The sequence below is a fragment of the Lipomyces oligophaga genome, assembly GCF_038497815.1.
Source record: "Lipomyces oligophaga strain CBS 7107 unplaced genomic scaffold V1516scaffold_3, whole genome shotgun sequence".
Lineage (NCBI taxonomy): Eukaryota > Fungi > Ascomycota > Lipomycetes > Lipomycetales > Lipomycetaceae > Lipomyces > [Lipomyces] oligophaga.
The window spans coordinates 1,010,160-1,029,567 of record NW_027117787.1 but is presented as its reverse complement, the minus strand read 5'-3'; the positions used below and the strand labels follow the sequence as shown (position 1 = coordinate 1,029,567).

Here is a 19,408-nt window from a genome sequence, read left to right as displayed (position 1 = left end):
TCTCCCAGTATGAGCCGCAATTTTTTCGTCAACTTGGGCACACCCACGTTCTTTCATTTCCAGTATTTTGTGACTATTTCCATTCTAAATTCTCCCTGCTCATTTTTACTACCAACCTAAAACAAACTAGAAAGACACCATGTATACGCCCACGCCTCCCGAAATTTGTGTTCGCCCTGCCTCTAAATTATTCCCCATATCTCCAATACTGAGATATGGCATACCAACAAATATATACCCTTGCGCATCTGCTTCTTCAGTCGGCACTCCCATTGCGATAGCAAGAACAGTTTTTCCAAACCATGACTCTACCTGAGAATTAGATTTGGTCCCAGTAATGATAGGCGGTTTTACCCTTATAATAGGTGTCATCTGATTTGATGAAACTCTTGTCACATCAATTGGTCCTCCTCCCTGCCAGTCAACTGCAGCCATTATAATATCATCCACATGCAGTTTCCATACTGCTCCTTTACCTTCTTGAGCAAATGGAGACGATATAAACACTATATTGCTCAGATGTGCATCTCTCACAGCTTCTCCAGATACCTCAATTATCTTGCTTCCTGTATAACCAAACTTATTGTAGCCGCCATCTTCAGAATCGTGCGCTACTATATATGCTGCCAATTTGGGAGCCGTCGCTGCATTATCACTCTCCCATATAACATATAAGTATAGTACTCCAGTCTGCGCAAATTCATTTGGTGCATGCTTTCCACGTCGTGGACTTTTAGATTTATCGAATAATGACTCGTTGGGCGATCCGACAAGTAACCAGTCGCCGATTCCGTCTATATGACCAGTAAGTAGAAGATGAGCTCCGAAACCAGCCGAGGCCGTTGATGTTCCAAGCTGCGCTGTTAACGCATACAGTGGAACTCCTGTTGTAGAATTAAAAGCAAACACTCCATTGGAGCCTTCTGATCCAATAAACGTTACTCCGCGTGATTGTGTCGTCTGCTTAGTGAACGCTATAGATGATCCAAACAATTCATAATCCGTCATATCATTTCGTTGTACACCAGCTTCCCTTTGCAGAAATTCCTCTTCTGGCTTTATGAGTCTTGAAAGTCGAATCACATCCATTGCTACCGTTGAGACTCCTTGTCCTAAGACGCTCTGCATTTCACGACCTGAAAGTACTATGATTTCTCCTTGCGCTAGCCGACTTTGTGAGAGATCAGACTGAGGAGCACAAACAATCAAATCCAAGCTGCCGTCGAAATCCAAATCTCGTACAAATAATTGTGTTCCAAATGACTTACGCCCGCGCGTACCGTAGCCACCAGACAGTCCTTCTTCCGGCGGTAGGATAGTTAGTAACCGCACACTTCCTGCAAAAATGTCAATTGTGGATACTCCAGGCGAAGAAACTGCAAGTAAAGATGTATTGAATAAGTTTAACGCAGTCATTGAAGCCCCGAATTGTCGAGGTAATGTGAAACTAGATAGTGCCGCACTTTTTGTGGTATGGTTATCAGCAGGCGGTACTCTTATTCTATGCTTTGAGATATCCAAAATTCCAGTCAGCGGTGAAAACATAGACTCAATGTCTGATATTGGAATCACATATATGGCGCCAACGTTTGAGTTCGTCTCTTCTTCGAATTCAAACGGTGCCGATATGGCAATGCAAGGACCAATCGATTCACCTCTAAATTCACCGACTGCGAATGCTGAACCAAAAAGAGAATTAATCATCCCAGTGCTGAGAGTTACAGCAGACTTAATCTGTGAAGAGAAGACAGTTTGTAGTTCTCGAACAGAGAGAGGGGAGTCTTCGGCTTCATCTTCATCCGCTATCAGCTTCGGAAAGTCAATATACGTGTAGTTTCCACTTTGAGTTGTTGTTATATTTGTGAGAAACATTTCTACAGTAGAGCCCAAATCAGCAATTAAGGTCGAATGAACGTCAAGTGTTTCTCGGTCATCACTTGATCCCGCCCGTCCAGCAAAGATGGGACACAATGCCCATGCATCATGCTCAGCCGATGGTGGACCATTTGTAAGCCAGGATTGAAATATTGGCAGGCATTTTGTGATAGAAGATGTAATCTCCTGTAAACCACCTAGAAAATAACTTTCTAGCCCATCCAAAAGAATCCTACTCTTTTGCGCGTAGCGAGAATACATGGCTGGCGCTATTCCAACTTCCGCAGAAATCGCAGCAACTCCTCGAGCCATGCAATATTCTAGTGCGGGACGAGAAACGTTAGATCCAAGAGAAGCGTAGATTTGAATCAAATCTGCACTTGGAATCGACCATCTCTGAAGCAGCCAACGGAGATCATTGGTGGAACGCTTTAACCGTGTCATGAAAATCATATCAGCACCAGTGTCGAGAACAGAGTGCGCCGAACTATAATCTCCGTCAAATTCACGAGCAGTCATCGTGGCTAGAAGGCCCTGATCGACTCCGAGAGAATGCCAAGAAACATCTGCAATTTGGTGCGTTAACGCCCCAAGGAGAAATGCCCTCAGACCTGAGCCTTCAGAGAGTCTATCAGTGACCACATACGTTGTATGGTAATATTCCGCAGCAGCTCTTAGAAATGGCGGCCAATGAGCTTCTTCGGCTTCCTCGGATAAACCCATGCAGTCGTAAAATGCATCAGGGAAAAAAGCGCCAGGCAGTGCAAATGTGGACAACGAAATCGATGGCTGATCAAAATGACTTCGCACTCTCGACATGATTTGCATATGAACCCTATACAGTCAGTTTTAGCTCCAATAATTATGAAAACAGATATATAAGATATACATACCCAACACCGCTGGCAGCTACCGTTGCAGCCAGATCAAGGACCAGCAAAGCGGTGCAAAGGCGTACGAAGAACATTTTTGATCTGATCTGATCTGATAAAGCGGGCTTGGTTCCCAAATATTATGAATAAGATCTTGTCAAATAGTAAAAGCAAACCGCTCCAAACAAGTTAATAAAAATGGCCCATCTATCTATTCAATCCGGTTTTCAAATAAACACATGTCGACGGAAAGCAAGAGCAAATTTCCGTGTTCGTATATTCTGTGCAAGATCTCCGGATCTGTGCAGTTTCGCCCAGCGCATGACTCAGACTCACGTGTAGTCATGTGATCACATGAACCAGTCACGTCTGGTGGACCGGGGTTCTCAAGAAATGAAGGATTGCAGGTCTGGCCCTGTGAGGAAGTAGTAAAATTGAGGGAAGTGTTGTAGGAATAATATTAGTGCAGCTCTAGTTTAGGCGACAGCTGCTGCGCACTGCGTCAATCATTACGAAGCTGTTGTTGCAGTCGGAACTAGTAAGAAGCCTGTTCGCTATATAGTTCGAATCATATGTAATCTGGGGAGTTCGGGCCCGGGAGTCGGGGATCCCGGGGAACAGATACATGGCAAAAGCAATGTTGCCGTTGATAGTTGCCGATGTAAAAGCGGAACTGCAGACTTGCAGAACCAAGTTACGAGATGAGACCGCAGATGTCAAACATGGAGCTGTGCGCAGACGACAGACACAAACAAGTTCGGCTTGGAAACGGTTTGGAAATATATCAGAGACGACAGATCTCAATATAGACGGGTGAGCATGATTGTGGAAAGGTAGGAACCAGCTGCGTAGACTCAGAGAGTGTTTATAGCGTGACGGAAGCAAGCAAGAGCCCAGAGAAGTGAGCCCGAAAAGGGTAAGGATATACCTACAAGTCAACCCTTGAAAAAAGCAGAGTTCGGGCGTTGCCAAACTGCTATTTTGGACTCTTAACTTTTAGGACTCTGGATGGAGAAGCGGGCTGAGGTTTTAAATGCTCTCGAATCGAAGCCAGCAGAGGAATCTCTGCCGTAATTTTAGAGTACGTTTGGGTATCACTTATCTGCTTAGCCGTAGAGGAAGGCCCAGACTATAACAGACTAGGCCCAGAGCTTTGGAGCATACCATGGAACCGGGTGCAAGGTCGGAGCAGTATTGCATATTCACTAAGATCAAGAACAAGAAGACGAACGCCAACCATTCCTACCGAAAAAAAAACTGTACAGCTTGATAACACATGAGATCGTTGTTTCTGAGCCCAGAAACAGCAGAGTACAGGCCCATATCGTTCAGAAATGGCGGGCAACAATCCTCGTTTATTGACTCGGCTCAGTCAGTATCAACGGATCGCGTCATCCGTCAGAGCCGAACCAAGAGCCACTAGAAGACGATCATGGGCGCCACTCAGAACGCAAGCAAGTTCTTTTCGCTCGATTATTGGGTTTTGACATCGAAAAATACTGTAAGACATGCGGCCAAAAAAAAAGGTTTAAGCGCTCGGTATAGCTTCGTATTCTTCGCACACGCAATCGTTGGCCGAAATTGTGTTGTAGAGCACAGCAGAGCGTGATATCCGTTGCCCTATCAGGACAACCTTAGCTGTCCACTCAACAAAGTAGACCAGTCTTCCAACGGCACGATAGCTGCCACGATAGCTGAAGTTCCTGCAGTTTATTTCTACATTTTATGTTCTTTTGCTTTGGACAGCCTTCTCAGGACTGAAAGTAATGTATCGTAGACCCTAGAGATAGAAAAATCGCGGCGGAGTCGAGCTCTGGTCCCCAATATACCTTGTTTAGCGGATAACGTTCCGCAGATCAATTATTTTGGTGGTGTTCGTGCGATAGCTCGGTCCCAAGTCCCCACGCCCAACCCTCCTCTCTGTCTCCTCCTCCGCCTGGTGAGTATCGTCCAGTTCTGCCGATTGTGGTTGCGAACCACCCCTTTGCTATTCCTTACGACTCGAAAGATTTTGCCAAATCGTGGCCAGCTGGCTGGAAAAGTCTGGCCGCTTGTTTGTTATTGCTGTTTCTGTCTTTTTTTGTTTACTTATTCCCTCGCTTTACTTTGCAAGTTGTTATCATTGTCCTTGTTCTTGCTCGCTCTGGTACAGATTTTGTGTCCATATTTCGATTCGCTCCGGTCTTCCTTTGGTTTTCTCATGATAGTTACCAAACTTCCCTCTCCATGACATGCGGAACTCCCCTTCCTCTAACATGCCTGCGGATTTTTTCCCTCAACTTTCCTCTCAGCCAACTTCCACAGCTCCTTCAATTGTGTCGTCCTTGACCGACGATAGTGACCTTTTCATCGATGACCAGTCACTCTCGGATCCAACGTCGGCTTCTACTTCTGCCTCGACTTCCAAAAAGCCTTCATCTGGAGATTCAGATGACACGTCTCCTCCGCGAGTGAACTTCAACGATGCGTTGGCTTCTGCGGATACTCCTCCAGATGAGGACCCTATCGAAGATCTTTTCCCCGCCACATTTGCCATTCGTGCACCAGAATTCAACGATCAATCGTATGTTCCCGGAATATCTAAATCTGCGGCAGCTTTTTCTGCATTTTCTACGGACCCTTCTTTATCTGGCGACGGATATCCTCTTGATGAATACTCTTATCGTTCGTCTGGCGCGTATAATCATTCTCCCGATTCTCTTGGTGGACCTCCACCACACGCTCATCCTTCAACTCACCATCACAGTTTTTTTCATCGCCATCCTTTTTCCTACGATCCATCATTAGCTCGGTCACGGTCGAATCCTTCGTCGTTCGGTACTTTTGTGATCGATGACACTGCACCGGGTGTGGGCGACAACTATGCGATCGAAGATACTCAGGTCTACCCTGACTATGCAGGGCCCAAACATCACTATACAGAACTGAAACGTGCACTACGAACACGTCACATCCAAATGATTGCTGTGGGCGGAGTTCTAGGAAACGGCTTATTTGTGGGTTCTGGAAAGATTCTCGGGAACTCTGGTCCTCTAGGCACAATTCTTGGGTTTTTATTCACGGGGTGTATCGTTTTTTCTGTTATGGTATCGTTTGGAGAGATGGTAGCTTTAATTCCTATCGCAGGAGGAATCTCTGCGTTCGGATCACGATTTGTGGACGACAGTCTTGGGTTCGCGCTGGGTGTATGTTATTGGTTCTCGCTGGCAATCGCTATTCCAACTCAGATATCTTCAGCTGCAGTTCTGCTGACGTATTTTAAACCGTTCGATCCCTGGCAGATCTATCCTGCTGAAATGGTGGTTCCATTTTTATTGGTGATTATTCTAATTAATTCTCTGGAAGTTAAGATTTACGGCGAAGTCGAGTATATATTTGGGAGTATCAAGCTATGGTTTCTGCTAGGGCTAATCATATTCATGTTCGTCATCAATCGGAATCACATTCCACCGGACGATGGGAAAACGTCTAGCTTTCCGGTCAATTTTTTATTTTGGGACGCCTCAAAAAGTTCTGAATATGGGCCCTTTCGACCATTTTTCGAAGTGACGGAGACCAAGCATATCGAAGGATCTCTAGGACGGTTTCTGATGATCTGGACGGCAGTGGTGCAATCGGTGTACTCGTTTTCGGGAACGGAGCTTGTTGCATTGACAGCCGGAGAAGCTAAAACACCTCGCAAATCACTTCCGCGGGCAACAACGCAAATTTTTTTTCGCGTTTTCACTCTATATATGCTTGCTGTTTTCGCCATCGGACTCAACGTAGCCGGAGGTAATTCTGCCTTACCCGGATTCTTTACTCCGTGGTCAAAATATTCAGAGATGAAAGTATCATGGGTTTATGGATTATCACCGTCGGGCCAATGCGATTCTGGAACAATATCAATGAAAGGATACTCTAACAGCAACAATGCACCCTGGGTTATTGCTTTTCAGAACGCAGGTTTATGTCTCGGCTCTTCAGTTGTGTCTGGAATTTTCGTATTTTGTGCATGGAGTTCAGGCAATTCGTACCTCTATGCATCGAGTCGAACATTATATGCCATGGCGATTCAAGGCAAGGCGCCACAAATTTTCGGACGCTGTACAAAAAACGGAGTCCCTTTTGTGAGTGTGTTGTTTACGTTTATGATAGCGATGACCGTTTTCCTTGTTTCGTTCCCGAATTCGACGACAATCACAGTATACTATTGGATCCGCAAGTTGACGTCTGTCCCCGGTACGCTTGTGTGGGCGGGAATATGTCTCAGTTATATTCGATTTTATTACGGACTGAAGCTGCGACGAGACATTGTCCAGCGCGACGCAAAGTCATATCCATATCGATCTCCATTCCAGCCATATACGGCTTACTTCGGACTATGCGGATGCTTTTTACTTGTTATATTTAATGACATGACAATTTTTATCGAATTCGAGTGGCAATATTTCTTTGCTTCGTACGTGTCTCTAATGCTCTTTGTACTTTGTTTTGTGTCCTACAAATTGTGGCGTCGGACGCGGCTAGTCCCATTAGCAAGAATGGACTTGGATTTGGGAAGACGTGAAATGGATCAATATGAAGCCGAAACAGCGGTCGAGAAACGAACAATGGAGAAAGGACTATGGTCGACCGGCAAACGATGGGTTCATTGGATAAAAATAATGCTTATTTAGCTGTGTTTTCAATAGGTTTTTTAATTTTTTAATTTATGCTTTATTTGCTTTATTTGCTCTGTTTCGTGTATCGCTTCATTTTGTTTTATTGCTATTATAGTATTTTAGGGATTGGATTTGAATTGATTTTGTACACCATTACTGGTCTGGTTGCTGCCACCGTACGCGTCTCGTATGTCAAATAAGGTTCAACTTTAATTAGATGATAGTAGCAATTAAGGTTTAAAGTTCGCTTGTCAAAGGGTCTAGCTATTTTTATCGTACGTTATCTACCCACACCCAAAGCTGCACTACTCCTACGACTACTATAACAGTAAGTAGGAAAGAAATATGAACGCGTTCAGTACAATAAATAATCACAAGTTGATAGACCTATTCATAAACCCATATCGCCATTTAATAAAACCAGAAAACCCATGTAAAATCCCGATGATTTGTGTAAATCCCGATGATTTGTGTAAATCCCAAATATGTACAATATCACAATAATATATCAAATTTCCACTTCAGACAGAGGAAAACCAAAAAGCAGAAAAGCAAACCCGATAAGCAAAAAAAATCCGCTTCTAGAGTGGATGGGATGAGATAAATTCTTTTTGACCAAACTCCATCCCTAATTTAAAAGTCAATCTCTATTACGTAGCCGCGAGAGATTCGGTTTGGGCATTAGAGGAGGAGGCATGTCGTCATTGTCGGCAGGATTGCTGCTATCCGGTAATACAAACGTGACGCTCGATGCGGTTTTCGCACGAGGACGGGTTTTGGTGGCAGGCTTCAAGGGCAAGCGGCGAGGAGAGGGAGGAGAAGCAGATCCGCCTGATACATGACGAGCCGGGGAAGAAACTCCAGGTTTCGGACCTAAAACGGGTGGTAGTGCAGGAGGAAGAGAAGACGAAGGTCCCGAGATAGTGTGCGCACGTTCACGTCGAGTCAGAAAAGGATTTTCAGAATCACTGTCAGTTGCGGGCGATTCAAGACTAGGTCTGAAAGTCGATTCCGAGATTTTGAGCTTGTTCGTACGCGTCGACAGAGGTTCATCCGTAGTATGATGACTATCTGCAAATGGGTTCTCGAAGCTCTCGAAACTAGATTTCTCGATATTGTTGATAGGTCTATCTTCTCGACGCGTATTACGTGTAATGAGGGTACTTGTGGAAGCCGCCGCTGCAGCCGAAGACGACGACGCGCCTATTTTACTAGGACTTTTTCCATTACGATGTAGATCGCGTTGAGGAGAACGTGCGTAGGATGAATGATGATTATAATTATCATCACCATCGCTGAAGTCCGAGTCTGGATCGCTCGAATAGTCCTCATTGCTTGGGCGGATCCCCCCTGGTCCCCTTGCCAGACTCCCGCTAGTAATTCGGTGTCTTTCAGAGCCAACTCGAGAATACGAACTAGCGCGACCGCGCGATCGAGAAGGCGATGTCAGCGGATTAGAGAGCAAGAACGGCTTATGCTCGTCTGACTTCGGCTTTTGCGGAGACTTTGCTTTCTGGGGAGACTTGGAAGTAGACTGATAAGACGAGGAACCCGATGATGACGAGGTCCTGGAAGAATATGAAGCGGATGAGCCAAACGAAGGGCGAAGAGAAGCGAGGACTTTTGCCATTTTAGCACGTTGCTGCAGTGCAGTTTTTTATTCTGCAGAAAGAGCGTCAAAAAACCGTCTTCTTAAAGCTTGAAATTGCAAGAAAAAATGATTTGAAGTGAAATTTGATTTACAAAGAGAATCTCGGTCCCTCATATTCCTCCCTCCGAGAGGATCAGTCGGCGTGGGAGCTGGGAATTATTTCGTTCGGCAACCGAGCTTCCCAGCCCGCCCTGGCTTGAATAGGCGTCAGGTAAATAAACACTATAAATACACAACAAATATATTAATTATAGTGCGGTTACAAACATAATTGTTGCAGTCTTTCAATTGCGAGCATATTAATCATATTTCTCAGAATTATAGCTACTTCGAGGTAGCAGATTATGTAATTAGCGCCCGGTTGCGGTCTTATCTAGTATGTAAGAATCTCGTTGGCTGTTCGGTTACTGTTGGATGCCGCCCGAACCTTATCAATTTTTGTCATCATCTCATATCCTTGTATTCTTGGATTCCCTACGATTGGAGATGATATTATTCTGTTATAAATTCAATGTTTCCTTTCTAGATCTTCTGTATAGATATTGTGGGTCGTATTAGTTCATCTAACATAAACATATTTGGTGTTGTTGATAATATGATATCATATGGAGTGGGCCAGTCTGCTTCCACAAACCCTGCATTTGAACAAAGACACTGGAGCTAATTCAGGCAACTCACGAAAGATGAATTTGCAATCAGCTTAATTACTTTCTTCTGAGATGTTGTGGTTGTCCTGGCAACCGCTATGGCATTAGCGAATCCTGATTGGATTAAATTAAATTGTTCTGGACAACTTGGTTGCTACAATGAGACGGTTACAACGAGACGGAGAACAACAATAATTGTTCTTGTTCAGAATATAAAATGGCCGTATTAGCACAGTACATGTATTATTACATCCTTTTATGTCCTTTCAGTTTACTGCTATTCGCTGGCGGCCAGCGCAACCCCGCTCAATTTTTATCCATTCCTCGTATTATGTAATCCAACTTGTCTTCATGCAGCTGAAGGCTACGAACGGCATTAGAAGATTTGAATATATTCTGCTGCCCGTGTCTAATATGACCCAGTAATCGTTTGGCGGTGATGCAATACCTGACAGTTTTATTGGCTGCCGATCGGGCGGGATACTCTTGACCTGTATTGTTCTTTTGGCACTAGACGATCCAGTGTACCCAGTATTGACCGGCGCTAGTTGAACCACAGACCAGGCTGAGTCTCGTGATACATGTTCACATGCGCTATACCAGGACTTCAGTTGAGCTGAGATTAACGGCGCCTAACTGAAAATTATTATATGTAGTCTTGACTTGTAATCGCTTCGAGTCGACGTCGCTGAATCAATGTAGTATAGCATTAGAATTTAGATTTACCATGTTAGCCTCAATATTCATTCTGCTCTTACTAGTAGTACAACTTGCGCATGCTCAGGGAACATCTGACGCATGGTATGATCTTATTGATATCCCAGTATACTATACCCCGTTCGAATTCCCTTCCCACCACTATCGAGTATACCCTCATCATACATCTTTCAAAGTCGACAAGGTAGGAACATGGGGTAAGCTGAATGATTACAGCTCTTATGTAAACCGGCAAGACAATTGGATTAGCAAGCGAAATCCCGTCGTGACATTCTGTCCGATTGGTAATCAATCGTTCTGGTTTGAAGGATTTTCCTGGGTTCCCTTGGCCGGTCCTTTCCGGACGACTTTGTCGATCGGCAAGTCGTCCTTGCATCCAAATCAGGTTTACGATCGGGTTTTGAGACCAGGCTATACCATTGATCAGTCTCGAGAATTGAGTCAGCAAGGAATAGATCCCTTCTATGGCGAAGCAGCACTCCTATCCGAAGAAGAGCTCCCCGAACAGGGTGATGGAGATCTTTATTCAGATCCAACGGACAATCTCCAGCCTCGGACTTTCTGTGTCCCTATAGATGATCAGACGGCTATCCAATTCTGGTACTCGTACAGACGTGGTTCATTCATAATGGTTTATACTGTCAAAGATAACGGTACTACATTGAGATTATTCCGGCATGATGACTTAATCTCAGATGTGTCTCTCCACGAATATACTTATGGCTTGTTTGGCGCAATGCGGGTCAATCAGGTTATATATTTATATGCTGTAGATGACTCAACTTATGGACAGTCGAGGGACGTGTTGCTGGCTCGCGCATTAGTTGATTCTTACCAAGACAAATCTACCTGGACATACTGGAACAACCAGAAACAGACTTGGACTGCTATCGAACCAAAGGCAACTGTAAGAAGAGATCAGACTTATGCGATCTATAGTCTACCTGATGGAGACTCATTCGCTGGTCCGTCGTCAATTTTCTATTCTGACTATCATCATGCCTATCTTATGGTCTTTGTATCTTCGGTATCAGGAACGAGCACATACATTGTGGAGTATGCACCGACGCCAGTAGGGCCATGGTCGACGAACAAGCATATTCTATACAAAGATGCCAACTACACTGCTGGCCTTGTTACGCCTGCTATCTTTTCTACACCATTCATCGACGCACCATCGGGAAAGCAGCTAATGCTGACTCCTAGTGGACTTAAGAATGTAGATGGATTCTCTACTTTTGTTCAAAAGCTAATTTTTGTTTAATTTTGTACTCAAATCAGACTTCATCAATAACGCCGCTCTCCGTTTATACAAATGGTCTTCGACTATATTGGGAGTTCCTTAACACCGAGGCTATAGAATGACATCATAATACATGTCGTGTAGGAAACAGGAACAATGGAAATCGGAAATTAATATTAAATATTGTTAAACTGAATATGAGATTCATTCCAAAACAGTGCGTACTATTATAACAGCTCATGGCGAGCACGCTTTTTGTGAAGATAATTTGAGTTTACTAGCTGCATCGTTCACTTGAGTATGAGGAGCAAATCTAGACCCATGCAACTAACTATATGTTATCTGTCTATACTGTAGCTTGCTGAACAAAGTTATAGCCAGACAGTGATTGCGAAGAACGTGAACATTGGTACGAAAGACTTTAGAATAATTAGTCGTTGCCATGAAATAACATTGCCGTCACGCAACCAGAAATATATTAAAGTGCAGATTCATCTTGGCTTGAATACCACCAGCCCGAGACGTTTATTCCGCCCCCAAACCGCACAACCGTGAACGTGGTAATCTTATGAGACTTGCAATAAACTCAAATCAAGACAACCTTATAAATAAGAATTGGCAAGTACGCTCTACTGCCTCGTGATTAATTTAGCCTTTCGCATACAGCCACTAGTGATTGCTCTGCTAAAGCAGCGACAAAATCTATCGAGATGAACATATAAATGGGTGGCTGTATTACCGAGAGTTATTGGACCTAAAGTTAGTAAGAAGTTTTGGATGTAGTGATGATTAGATTTGCAATTTTAATTACTGGTCTGGCTCTTCCTAGTATCGCTTTGACAACTTATTGGTATGATCTTATTGATATACCAGTCCACGAGACTCCGTTCAGTTTTCCTTCTCACAATTATCGTGTCTATCCTCGTCATACTTCTTTCCGAGTCGATGTGGTCGGAACATGGGGCCGACTGAATGACTATAATTCATTCCTTAACCGACAAGACAACTGGATCAATATTCGAACTCCGTTGGTCACTTTCTGTCCGATTGGAAACCAGTCGTTCTGGTTTGAAGGATATTCTTGGACTCCTTTAGCAGGAGACTTCAGCACAACACTATCCATTGGAAAATCTTCTCTGCATCCAAACCAGGTTGTCGATCGAGTTTTACGACCGAATTATACTATTGCACAGTCTAGAAATCTAGATGACCAAGGAATTGATCCATATTATGGAATCTCGGCCATCGAGTCTAACGAGGAATATCAAGGTGATCCGTATAGTGAAGATTGGACGGAATATCCTTCTCCTCGCTGGCAGCCGAGGACTTTTTGTGTACCAATCGATGACTCTTCGGCGGTTCAATTCTGGCAGTCTTGCTCCTCGGTCGATTCGATATGTCACCGTCGTGGCTCCTTCATGATAATTTATACAGTAAAAGACAATGGGACTACATTGAGATTATTCCGGCAAGGTGACTTGATCTCGGATGTTTCTAAAAATGAATACGAATATGGTCTATTCGGCGCTTTCAAGGTTCATCAGGTTGTGTATCTCTATGCGGTGGATCATTCTTCGTATGGACAGTCGAGGGACGTGCTGCTGGCTCGCGCACCAGTTGATTCCTACCAAGACAAATCTACCTGGACGTACTGGAACAACCAGAAACAGACTTGGACTGCTATCGAACCAAAGGCAACTGTAAGAAGAGATCAGACTTATGCGATCTATAGTCTACCTGATGGAGACTCATTCGCTGGTCCGTCGTCAATTTTCTATTCTGACTATCATCATGCCTATCTTATGGTCTTTGTATCTTCGGTATCAGGAACGAGCACATACATTGTGGAGTATGCACCGACGCCAGTAGGGCCGTGGACGACGAACAAGCATATTCTATACAAAGATGCCAACTACACTGCTGGCCTTGTTACGCCTGCTATCTTTTCTACACCACTCATCGACGCACCATCGGGAAAGCAGCTAATGTTAACTCCGAGCGGACTGGGCTCAGACCAAACCAACACGTACGTTCAGAAGCTCATTTTTGCTTAAGGATTGAGAGAGTACGAAGACGCCCACACGAATTCGTACATATAAGTTCATGGTAGCGGGGATAAACAATATAATCCGATATAATATGGCTTACATACATGAAAAGTACTCTAAAATGCCTGGTGGATTCGCAGTATTGCAATTGCAGAGGTCTGCATATCCCACTGGCTCTAGTTTCTATGTCCGACCCCGCACCTCAGCGATTAAGAACTGGAGTCAGACATCGTAAAGCACGCTAACATGGCAGATTGAATTTCATCTAATGGGGAGGCTCAGTAGTGCGACTGCAAGATACCACACCCCGAGCACTCATGAGCGAACTGCACAATCGTAACCCCTAGAGAATAGTCTAGTCAGCCAGCGACAAAACTCCGACACCGCAATAGATGCTAGTTCCCAGAGCACATTGGCACATTGGCAATTGTGTAGGTTTTATTTCTTGTACATCCTGGTGTCAGCCTCTGTCGCTTGTGCGCTTGCAGACCTCGTATTGTACTTGTTGGCTGGGAAAGGGATGAAAGACGTTAATCGGGTAAGAGGGAGATTGGAAGAACATTGAGTAGTGTACAATAGCTTGCAAGTTCGTCGTTACTACTGAACTGACTGGTAAGAGTCTGCTCGTCAACTAGCAGTCCAGTCGTGCTAGGAGTGTCTGCGATGGAACGTGATGTGATAGCATGAAAAAGCCAAATTTGACGACAGGGAATAAACAAACATCGATTGAAGCTTCTACGATTATTGCAGCAATTTGGTCAGTTTGTTCACGATTCACCTATTGGGCTGCCCACCATTTCAGATATTTCATATCCAGTCAGCAGGTTAAATGAGGGGTTTCACTATGCAGATTTGTATGAAAAATCGAAAAAAGAGAAAATAACTGCCGGCAACCGCACCGATCTTTAACGGTTTACGAGTCTCCTTCCTTCCTGTTTAGTGCCAGATGGACCTGCCATCAAGACAGACACGAGAATACCAGCAGAACTTGTAGCGAGCATAGACAGTCTTGAAAACTTTAATTGAATTACTGCTTGCTGTTCTTTCTCGCTCGTGTTGTCTAATTGCTTCTTCTATTACTACATTTCGTGAGCTATTTCTGTTGCTGCTGGACCTGCTGCTGCTGCTGTCGCTGCTGTTGCTCCTGCCGCTGCCGCAGTTCACTGACGGTCGTGTTCCTCCGCATGGTTCCTCAAGTGCTCGTCCTCGCTTCTCTACCTCCGAACACAGCTTGTTGAAGCGCCGAATGCTTGAATTAACCCGTCGGCCTAGCCGTCGCCGTTAGCCACCAAAAGTCCCAATGTCGAACCCTCCTTGGTGCAGGCAAACTTTCATCATGTCTTTAAGTTTCTAAATGAAAAGTCCCGTGATCCCTCGTACCTCTCAGCTCTGTTCGGTTCGCTGACTTGTTGTGAACTAGAGCGTAGAGCACTGAACAAAGGCGTCATGAGTGCATTTGAGCGTGTGGTGTGCAGAGCACATAGCGTAAAATGCAGAGGATGAGCTTAGATTAGATGTGTTTGCAGACACGACGATCCTCGTCTGCAGATAAGCTGCATCAGCTAGAGAAAGTCACTGGAGACTACGCGGACGATTTCTGATCTGACCCCTCTCTCTCATCACAGACATCTCTTATTTTATCCGTTCTCTGTCACATTGCCAGCTGCCAGAACTTGCTCGGGAATGAAGAGCCCCTATAATTGTTACTCAAGTAGTTTGTTTATGCTTCTCGGCTAGGTAGTAGTATGCTCCAATGCAGACCTTTCTGATAGTGCTTTTGCTCGGTACCGACTCTTTTAGGCTGTCTGACAGCCAGACGAGGATCTATCCAATATAAGTTTTTTGGTGTGCATTCCTATGGCTGTACTTCACGCACTAGCCTACAAAACACCTCCATAATACTACCCTACATACTCTAGTGAGGAGTGGACCGTGAGCTAGAAACAGCTCTAGCTCTGGATTGGGTTTCACAGCTCCTCGTACCATGAGTGGATCTCTCGCAGATCATAACTCAGTCTGTCGGGAAGGTTGGTTGTTTGGTTGTTTGGTTGTTTGGTTGTTTGGTTGTCTGATTGTTTGGCTGTCTGATTCTCTGATTGTCTATATTTTCTCCAAAGAGCGAGTTTCTAAAGCACTGTTGCTCAGACGAACGCTCTGTCGGCTGGCATTGCTCGTGAAATGTCTACAGTCTGGTCGCACAAGTTGCTCATTCTGAATTTCGTTGCTCAGGCTAATAATAACCGGTTCAGCCGTGCCCAATATGCCAAATGTGCCCGCGCACTCTGTATATTCCAACGATACCTCCGACAGAGTCACCTTCTTAAGAAGGAAGGTTCTCAATTAGGATGACCGGCCGTAATTAGCCGCCGCCCTCCCCCCGTCCAATTTTGCTCTGCACTCTGTGGGCTTTCTAGGTTGACTCTTTTCTCGTGTTTCGCTACTGGTATGTCTTCTCTGTCCTGGTGCTGCATCTGCTGCACATCTGCTGCCTTTTGTCTGCCGCGCAACGTCCCTCTCATTTCGAATCATGTCATACTATCCCCGCTTTTGCTTCAAGGCAATGTCCGTCTAATATTATCCTTCTTCCCTGTTTACGATTTCTCTCCGCATCTTCGACTCCGCCAAGTTCGTGCGTTAGATCGTAACCACAAATGCCCTACTATTCTCCATCCAGAATAACCAAACTTCTTGTCTATATAGGCTGTCTGGCAGTCTTCTTCTACCTCCAAGTCTCCATCTTCAGCTCCTATCAACCGTCATGTTCGACCAACAACTCGAAAGAATGGGCGGAGAAGAGCGCATCAGTAAAGAGTTCCTCTGATTACGCATCATTGTCTGCCTTGCCGCTGTCCTTGTCGCATCGTGCAGATGTTGCAAATGTGGAACCTCCGCCTCCTCGGCAGAACGCTGCTGTCCCACCGTCCCCAATCAAAGATCAGAACGTGTTAGTCAAGCAGGATCATACCAATAGTGCTGGAAAGAATCTAAACGGTATCAAAATGAAAACCTTGGAACTTACTGCGGCAGAGATACTAGAGCGCAATATACGCAGGCAATACTTCGCAGATCAGCAGCTCGCCAAATTACAAAATCCCCTCTCGAGTTTGGCTTACTGCTCTGATCCGAACACTCACAAACAGGCAAACTATCTCGTCGATGCTGTCACGCCAGAAGGATATCTAGCGCGGATTGATTTCAGGCTAAATAGACCCATAGAAGCGGATTTCTATAATCCCAACCTTATTCCATATCCCAAGGGCTCCAAATATCCTTATCTAGCTATTGTTCGCATGTCTCCCAAGGTCGCTGGCTTATATCATCACGAACTAGCTTATTGCGATCTTCGATGGGCGCGGACTCGAACTATTCATCGCAAAGTTCTTGAATGCGCTACTCCAGGTATTAAAATGAATTTTGGCAAAGACTGGAAAAGTCTTGATGGTGCCTGCAGATCATTCCCCTTCCTCCAATTGTACCAAGGCCACACAGACCCTCGAGTCTTCTTTTCTCCGCACGGCGAACCACTGATGGTTGTTGGTTCAAATGGCAAATCTAAAAAAAATTGCTTAGGCCAATTCATTATCGATCTTCGAGTTGTCATTCCGAACTTGGCAACAAAAATGAACATAAAACATCTGCCGATTCGATTTCCAGTGCTAACGGAGCTTTCACGACCTGATCTGAAAGAAATCGAGAAAAATTGGTTCGTGATGTACGATGCTCTGGATTCGGATAAAGAGTATCTGCACTATGATTTTCAAACTCGAGCATTAGCACCGATGGACGTTCCTGCGAATCCCAAGCAATATAAATTAATAGGACAACCAACACCAAAGCTCATTACAGGATTGTTGCAAAACTTAAAGAAAGGGGATTACGCCGCAAATGACTTGCATCAGTCTACCAACTCGCTGCTGGTCACTTTATGTGATTTCCCTTGCATTCCAACGATCCATAACACGGTGATGATTGAGATCTTCCACGTTAAATATCTAAATTATTATGAACTATATTACCGGCGCTATCTCGTCGTCATGAATGCTACTGCACCTTTTAATATTTTAGGTCGGACCGAAAATATCATGTACGCGGGCACAGATCCGACGAAATTAGTATATACTGTTTCCATGGTATGGAATAGTGGCTTGTATCCTACTCACAAACGTTGGGACGATGATCTTCATGGAGGGCGAGAAATCTGGGCCGCACTAGACAGTGCCGAGCGTGCTAAGCGAAAACTGGAAGCTGAAGCTGAAGCTGAAGACTTCAAACTGAAACAAGCACATGCTCTAGAAAACTCCGTGGATGTCTCTGATTATCCTTTAGGTTTCTCAGAAAATGATGAAGTGGACATCTCAAAGGGCATGGTAGCACGGGGGCTGAGGAAAAGAGATTCCTCTGGCTTAGCTATTTCTTCAGAAATCCAATCCCTGCCTTCCATTGCCTCCTTGACAACTGAGATTGCTCTGTCGAGTATGACTGCGTCCTCAACGACGAAAGGAATCACAGCAACTAGCCCAATAACTGAGCCCTCATCTTCATCGCTCTCTGGTTCAGCTGTATCAACTACATCAATAGGATCCACTACTCCTATATCAACTTTTACCTCATCCGCCGTCACCGTATCTCGTCCTGCTTCTAAAAAATCATGGAAGACTTCAATTAAATACTCATCTGCTTCAAAAAGTGCTACAAAATCCACTACATCTGTCTATACACGTCCTACGCCAATTCAGCGAATTTCAAAACCAAATCAAAATCCGTTCGTCAGTGATCGTTATCATGGCTGGCTCGATGATATTCTATTAATTAATTTTGGTATCGAAGATCGAGAGTCAGGCACAATTCACGTTCGAGCTCGAGAATTGCTTGAGTGTATAAAGGTTGTGGAGTAACATCTGTTGGCTGTAGTACAATTGATGCCTAGACATCGGCATGTCGGCAAGCAAAAAATATTCATTCACCGGAGGATGTAATACAATACTACAAAACTTTTTTTTTTGGTTTTTTTTGTAACAGTGTAGTGACTTTATCTTTACGGATACCATCCGTGTTCGAATAGAGTGTTTTCATGTTAGAGTTGGGTATCTCACCAACAATCAGGCTTGCATAATTTTGATCTTTCCTTCTTTGTAGCCATTCACTAACTTGTTCTCTCGAAATGAATCAAAAAAATGAGTTCAATCAAACTCGAAAATAAAAAATATTCAGAATAGCTACAAATTAATGTGACGAGGTGATATGTATTTTCCATTATCACACGACTCTGAATATGCGTACATCCCACGTGTTGCAGGTCCGAAGCACTTTTCAACTAAATATGGACCAACCGTATCTGTTTTTTCTAATTCTTATACTCTGCTTTAGGAAATAGTCAATTTTCTTCCATGTTTCGTTGATTTTTGTGTGACGGTCTTGAGCGTCGGCTACTGATGTTGAAGCTGATACCCCCTCCGATTCTTGGGGACCAGGCGGACAGGAGATAAAGAGAGCCTGATCCAAATTTGCTTTCTTTAATTTTCAAATCTCTGATTCAAATGTCCAGTTGAAATGAATATATCTGATGCATCATGATGGACCTCTTAGAAAGAAGATTTGCAAGGTTCGCCGTTTTCTTATATGGTATAATTCTCTTCTCGGGGATGATAGTTATATTAGGTCAAGTCCATTCCTCAAGGAGCTTGATAACATCCGAACCGATATTACCAGGAG

The 19,408-nt window shown here is 44.3% G+C and overlaps 6 protein-coding genes across 6 annotated transcripts; 4 read left to right on the top strand and 2 right to left on the bottom strand.

Moving 5' to 3' along the window:
• Positions 1-126: 126 nt before the first annotated feature.
• On the bottom strand, positions 127-2,842 carry V1516DRAFT_663633 (zinc dependent phospholipase C-domain-containing protein; the record flags this gene model as incomplete). The annotated part of the gene is made up of 2 exons (XM_066920528.1): positions 127-2,710; positions 2,769-2,842. 2 exons carry the CDS (start codon positions 2,840-2,842, stop codon positions 127-129), a joined length of 2,658 nt encoding a protein of 885 aa, XP_066778160.1.
• A 2,160-nt stretch (positions 2,843-5,002) lies between these two features.
• On the top strand, positions 5,003-7,405 carry V1516DRAFT_622233 (amino acid permease-domain-containing protein; the record flags this gene model as incomplete). Its single annotated transcript, XM_066919573.1, has 2 exons — positions 5,003-5,310; positions 5,494-7,405. 2 exons carry the CDS (start codon positions 5,003-5,005, stop codon positions 7,403-7,405), a joined length of 2,220 nt encoding a protein of 739 aa, XP_066778159.1.
• Positions 7,406-7,549: 144 nt separating this feature from the next.
• Positions 7,550-9,147, bottom strand: V1516DRAFT_673325 (uncharacterized protein). The gene has a single exon (XM_066921888.1). It carries the CDS (start codon positions 9,018-9,020, stop codon positions 8,031-8,033), a length of 990 nt encoding a protein of 329 aa, XP_066778158.1. The 5' UTR covers positions 9,021-9,147; the 3' UTR covers positions 7,550-8,030.
• Positions 9,148-10,350: 1,203 nt separating this feature from the next.
• V1516DRAFT_673321 (uncharacterized protein) lies at positions 10,351-11,845 on the top strand. Its single transcript, XM_066921887.1, has one exon. It carries the CDS (start codon positions 10,416-10,418, stop codon positions 11,667-11,669), a length of 1,254 nt encoding a protein of 417 aa, XP_066778157.1. The 5' UTR covers positions 10,351-10,415; the 3' UTR covers positions 11,670-11,845.
• A 588-nt stretch (positions 11,846-12,433) lies between these two features.
• V1516DRAFT_663629 (uncharacterized protein) lies at positions 12,434-13,702 on the top strand (the record flags this gene model as incomplete). Its single annotated transcript, XM_066920527.1, has 1 exon — positions 12,434-13,702. The coding sequence occupies one exon, from the start codon at positions 12,434-12,436 to the stop codon at positions 13,700-13,702; it is 1,269 nt and encodes a 422-aa protein (XP_066778156.1).
• A 2,993-nt stretch (positions 13,703-16,695) lies between these two features.
• Positions 16,696-18,591, top strand: V1516DRAFT_622729 (uncharacterized protein; the record flags this gene model as incomplete). Its single annotated transcript, XM_066919592.1, has 2 exons — positions 16,696-18,164; positions 18,384-18,591. The coding sequence occupies 2 exons, from the start codon at positions 16,696-16,698 to the stop codon at positions 18,589-18,591; spliced, it is 1,677 nt and encodes a 558-aa protein (XP_066778155.1).
• Between the last annotated feature and the right edge of the window lie 817 nt (positions 18,592-19,408).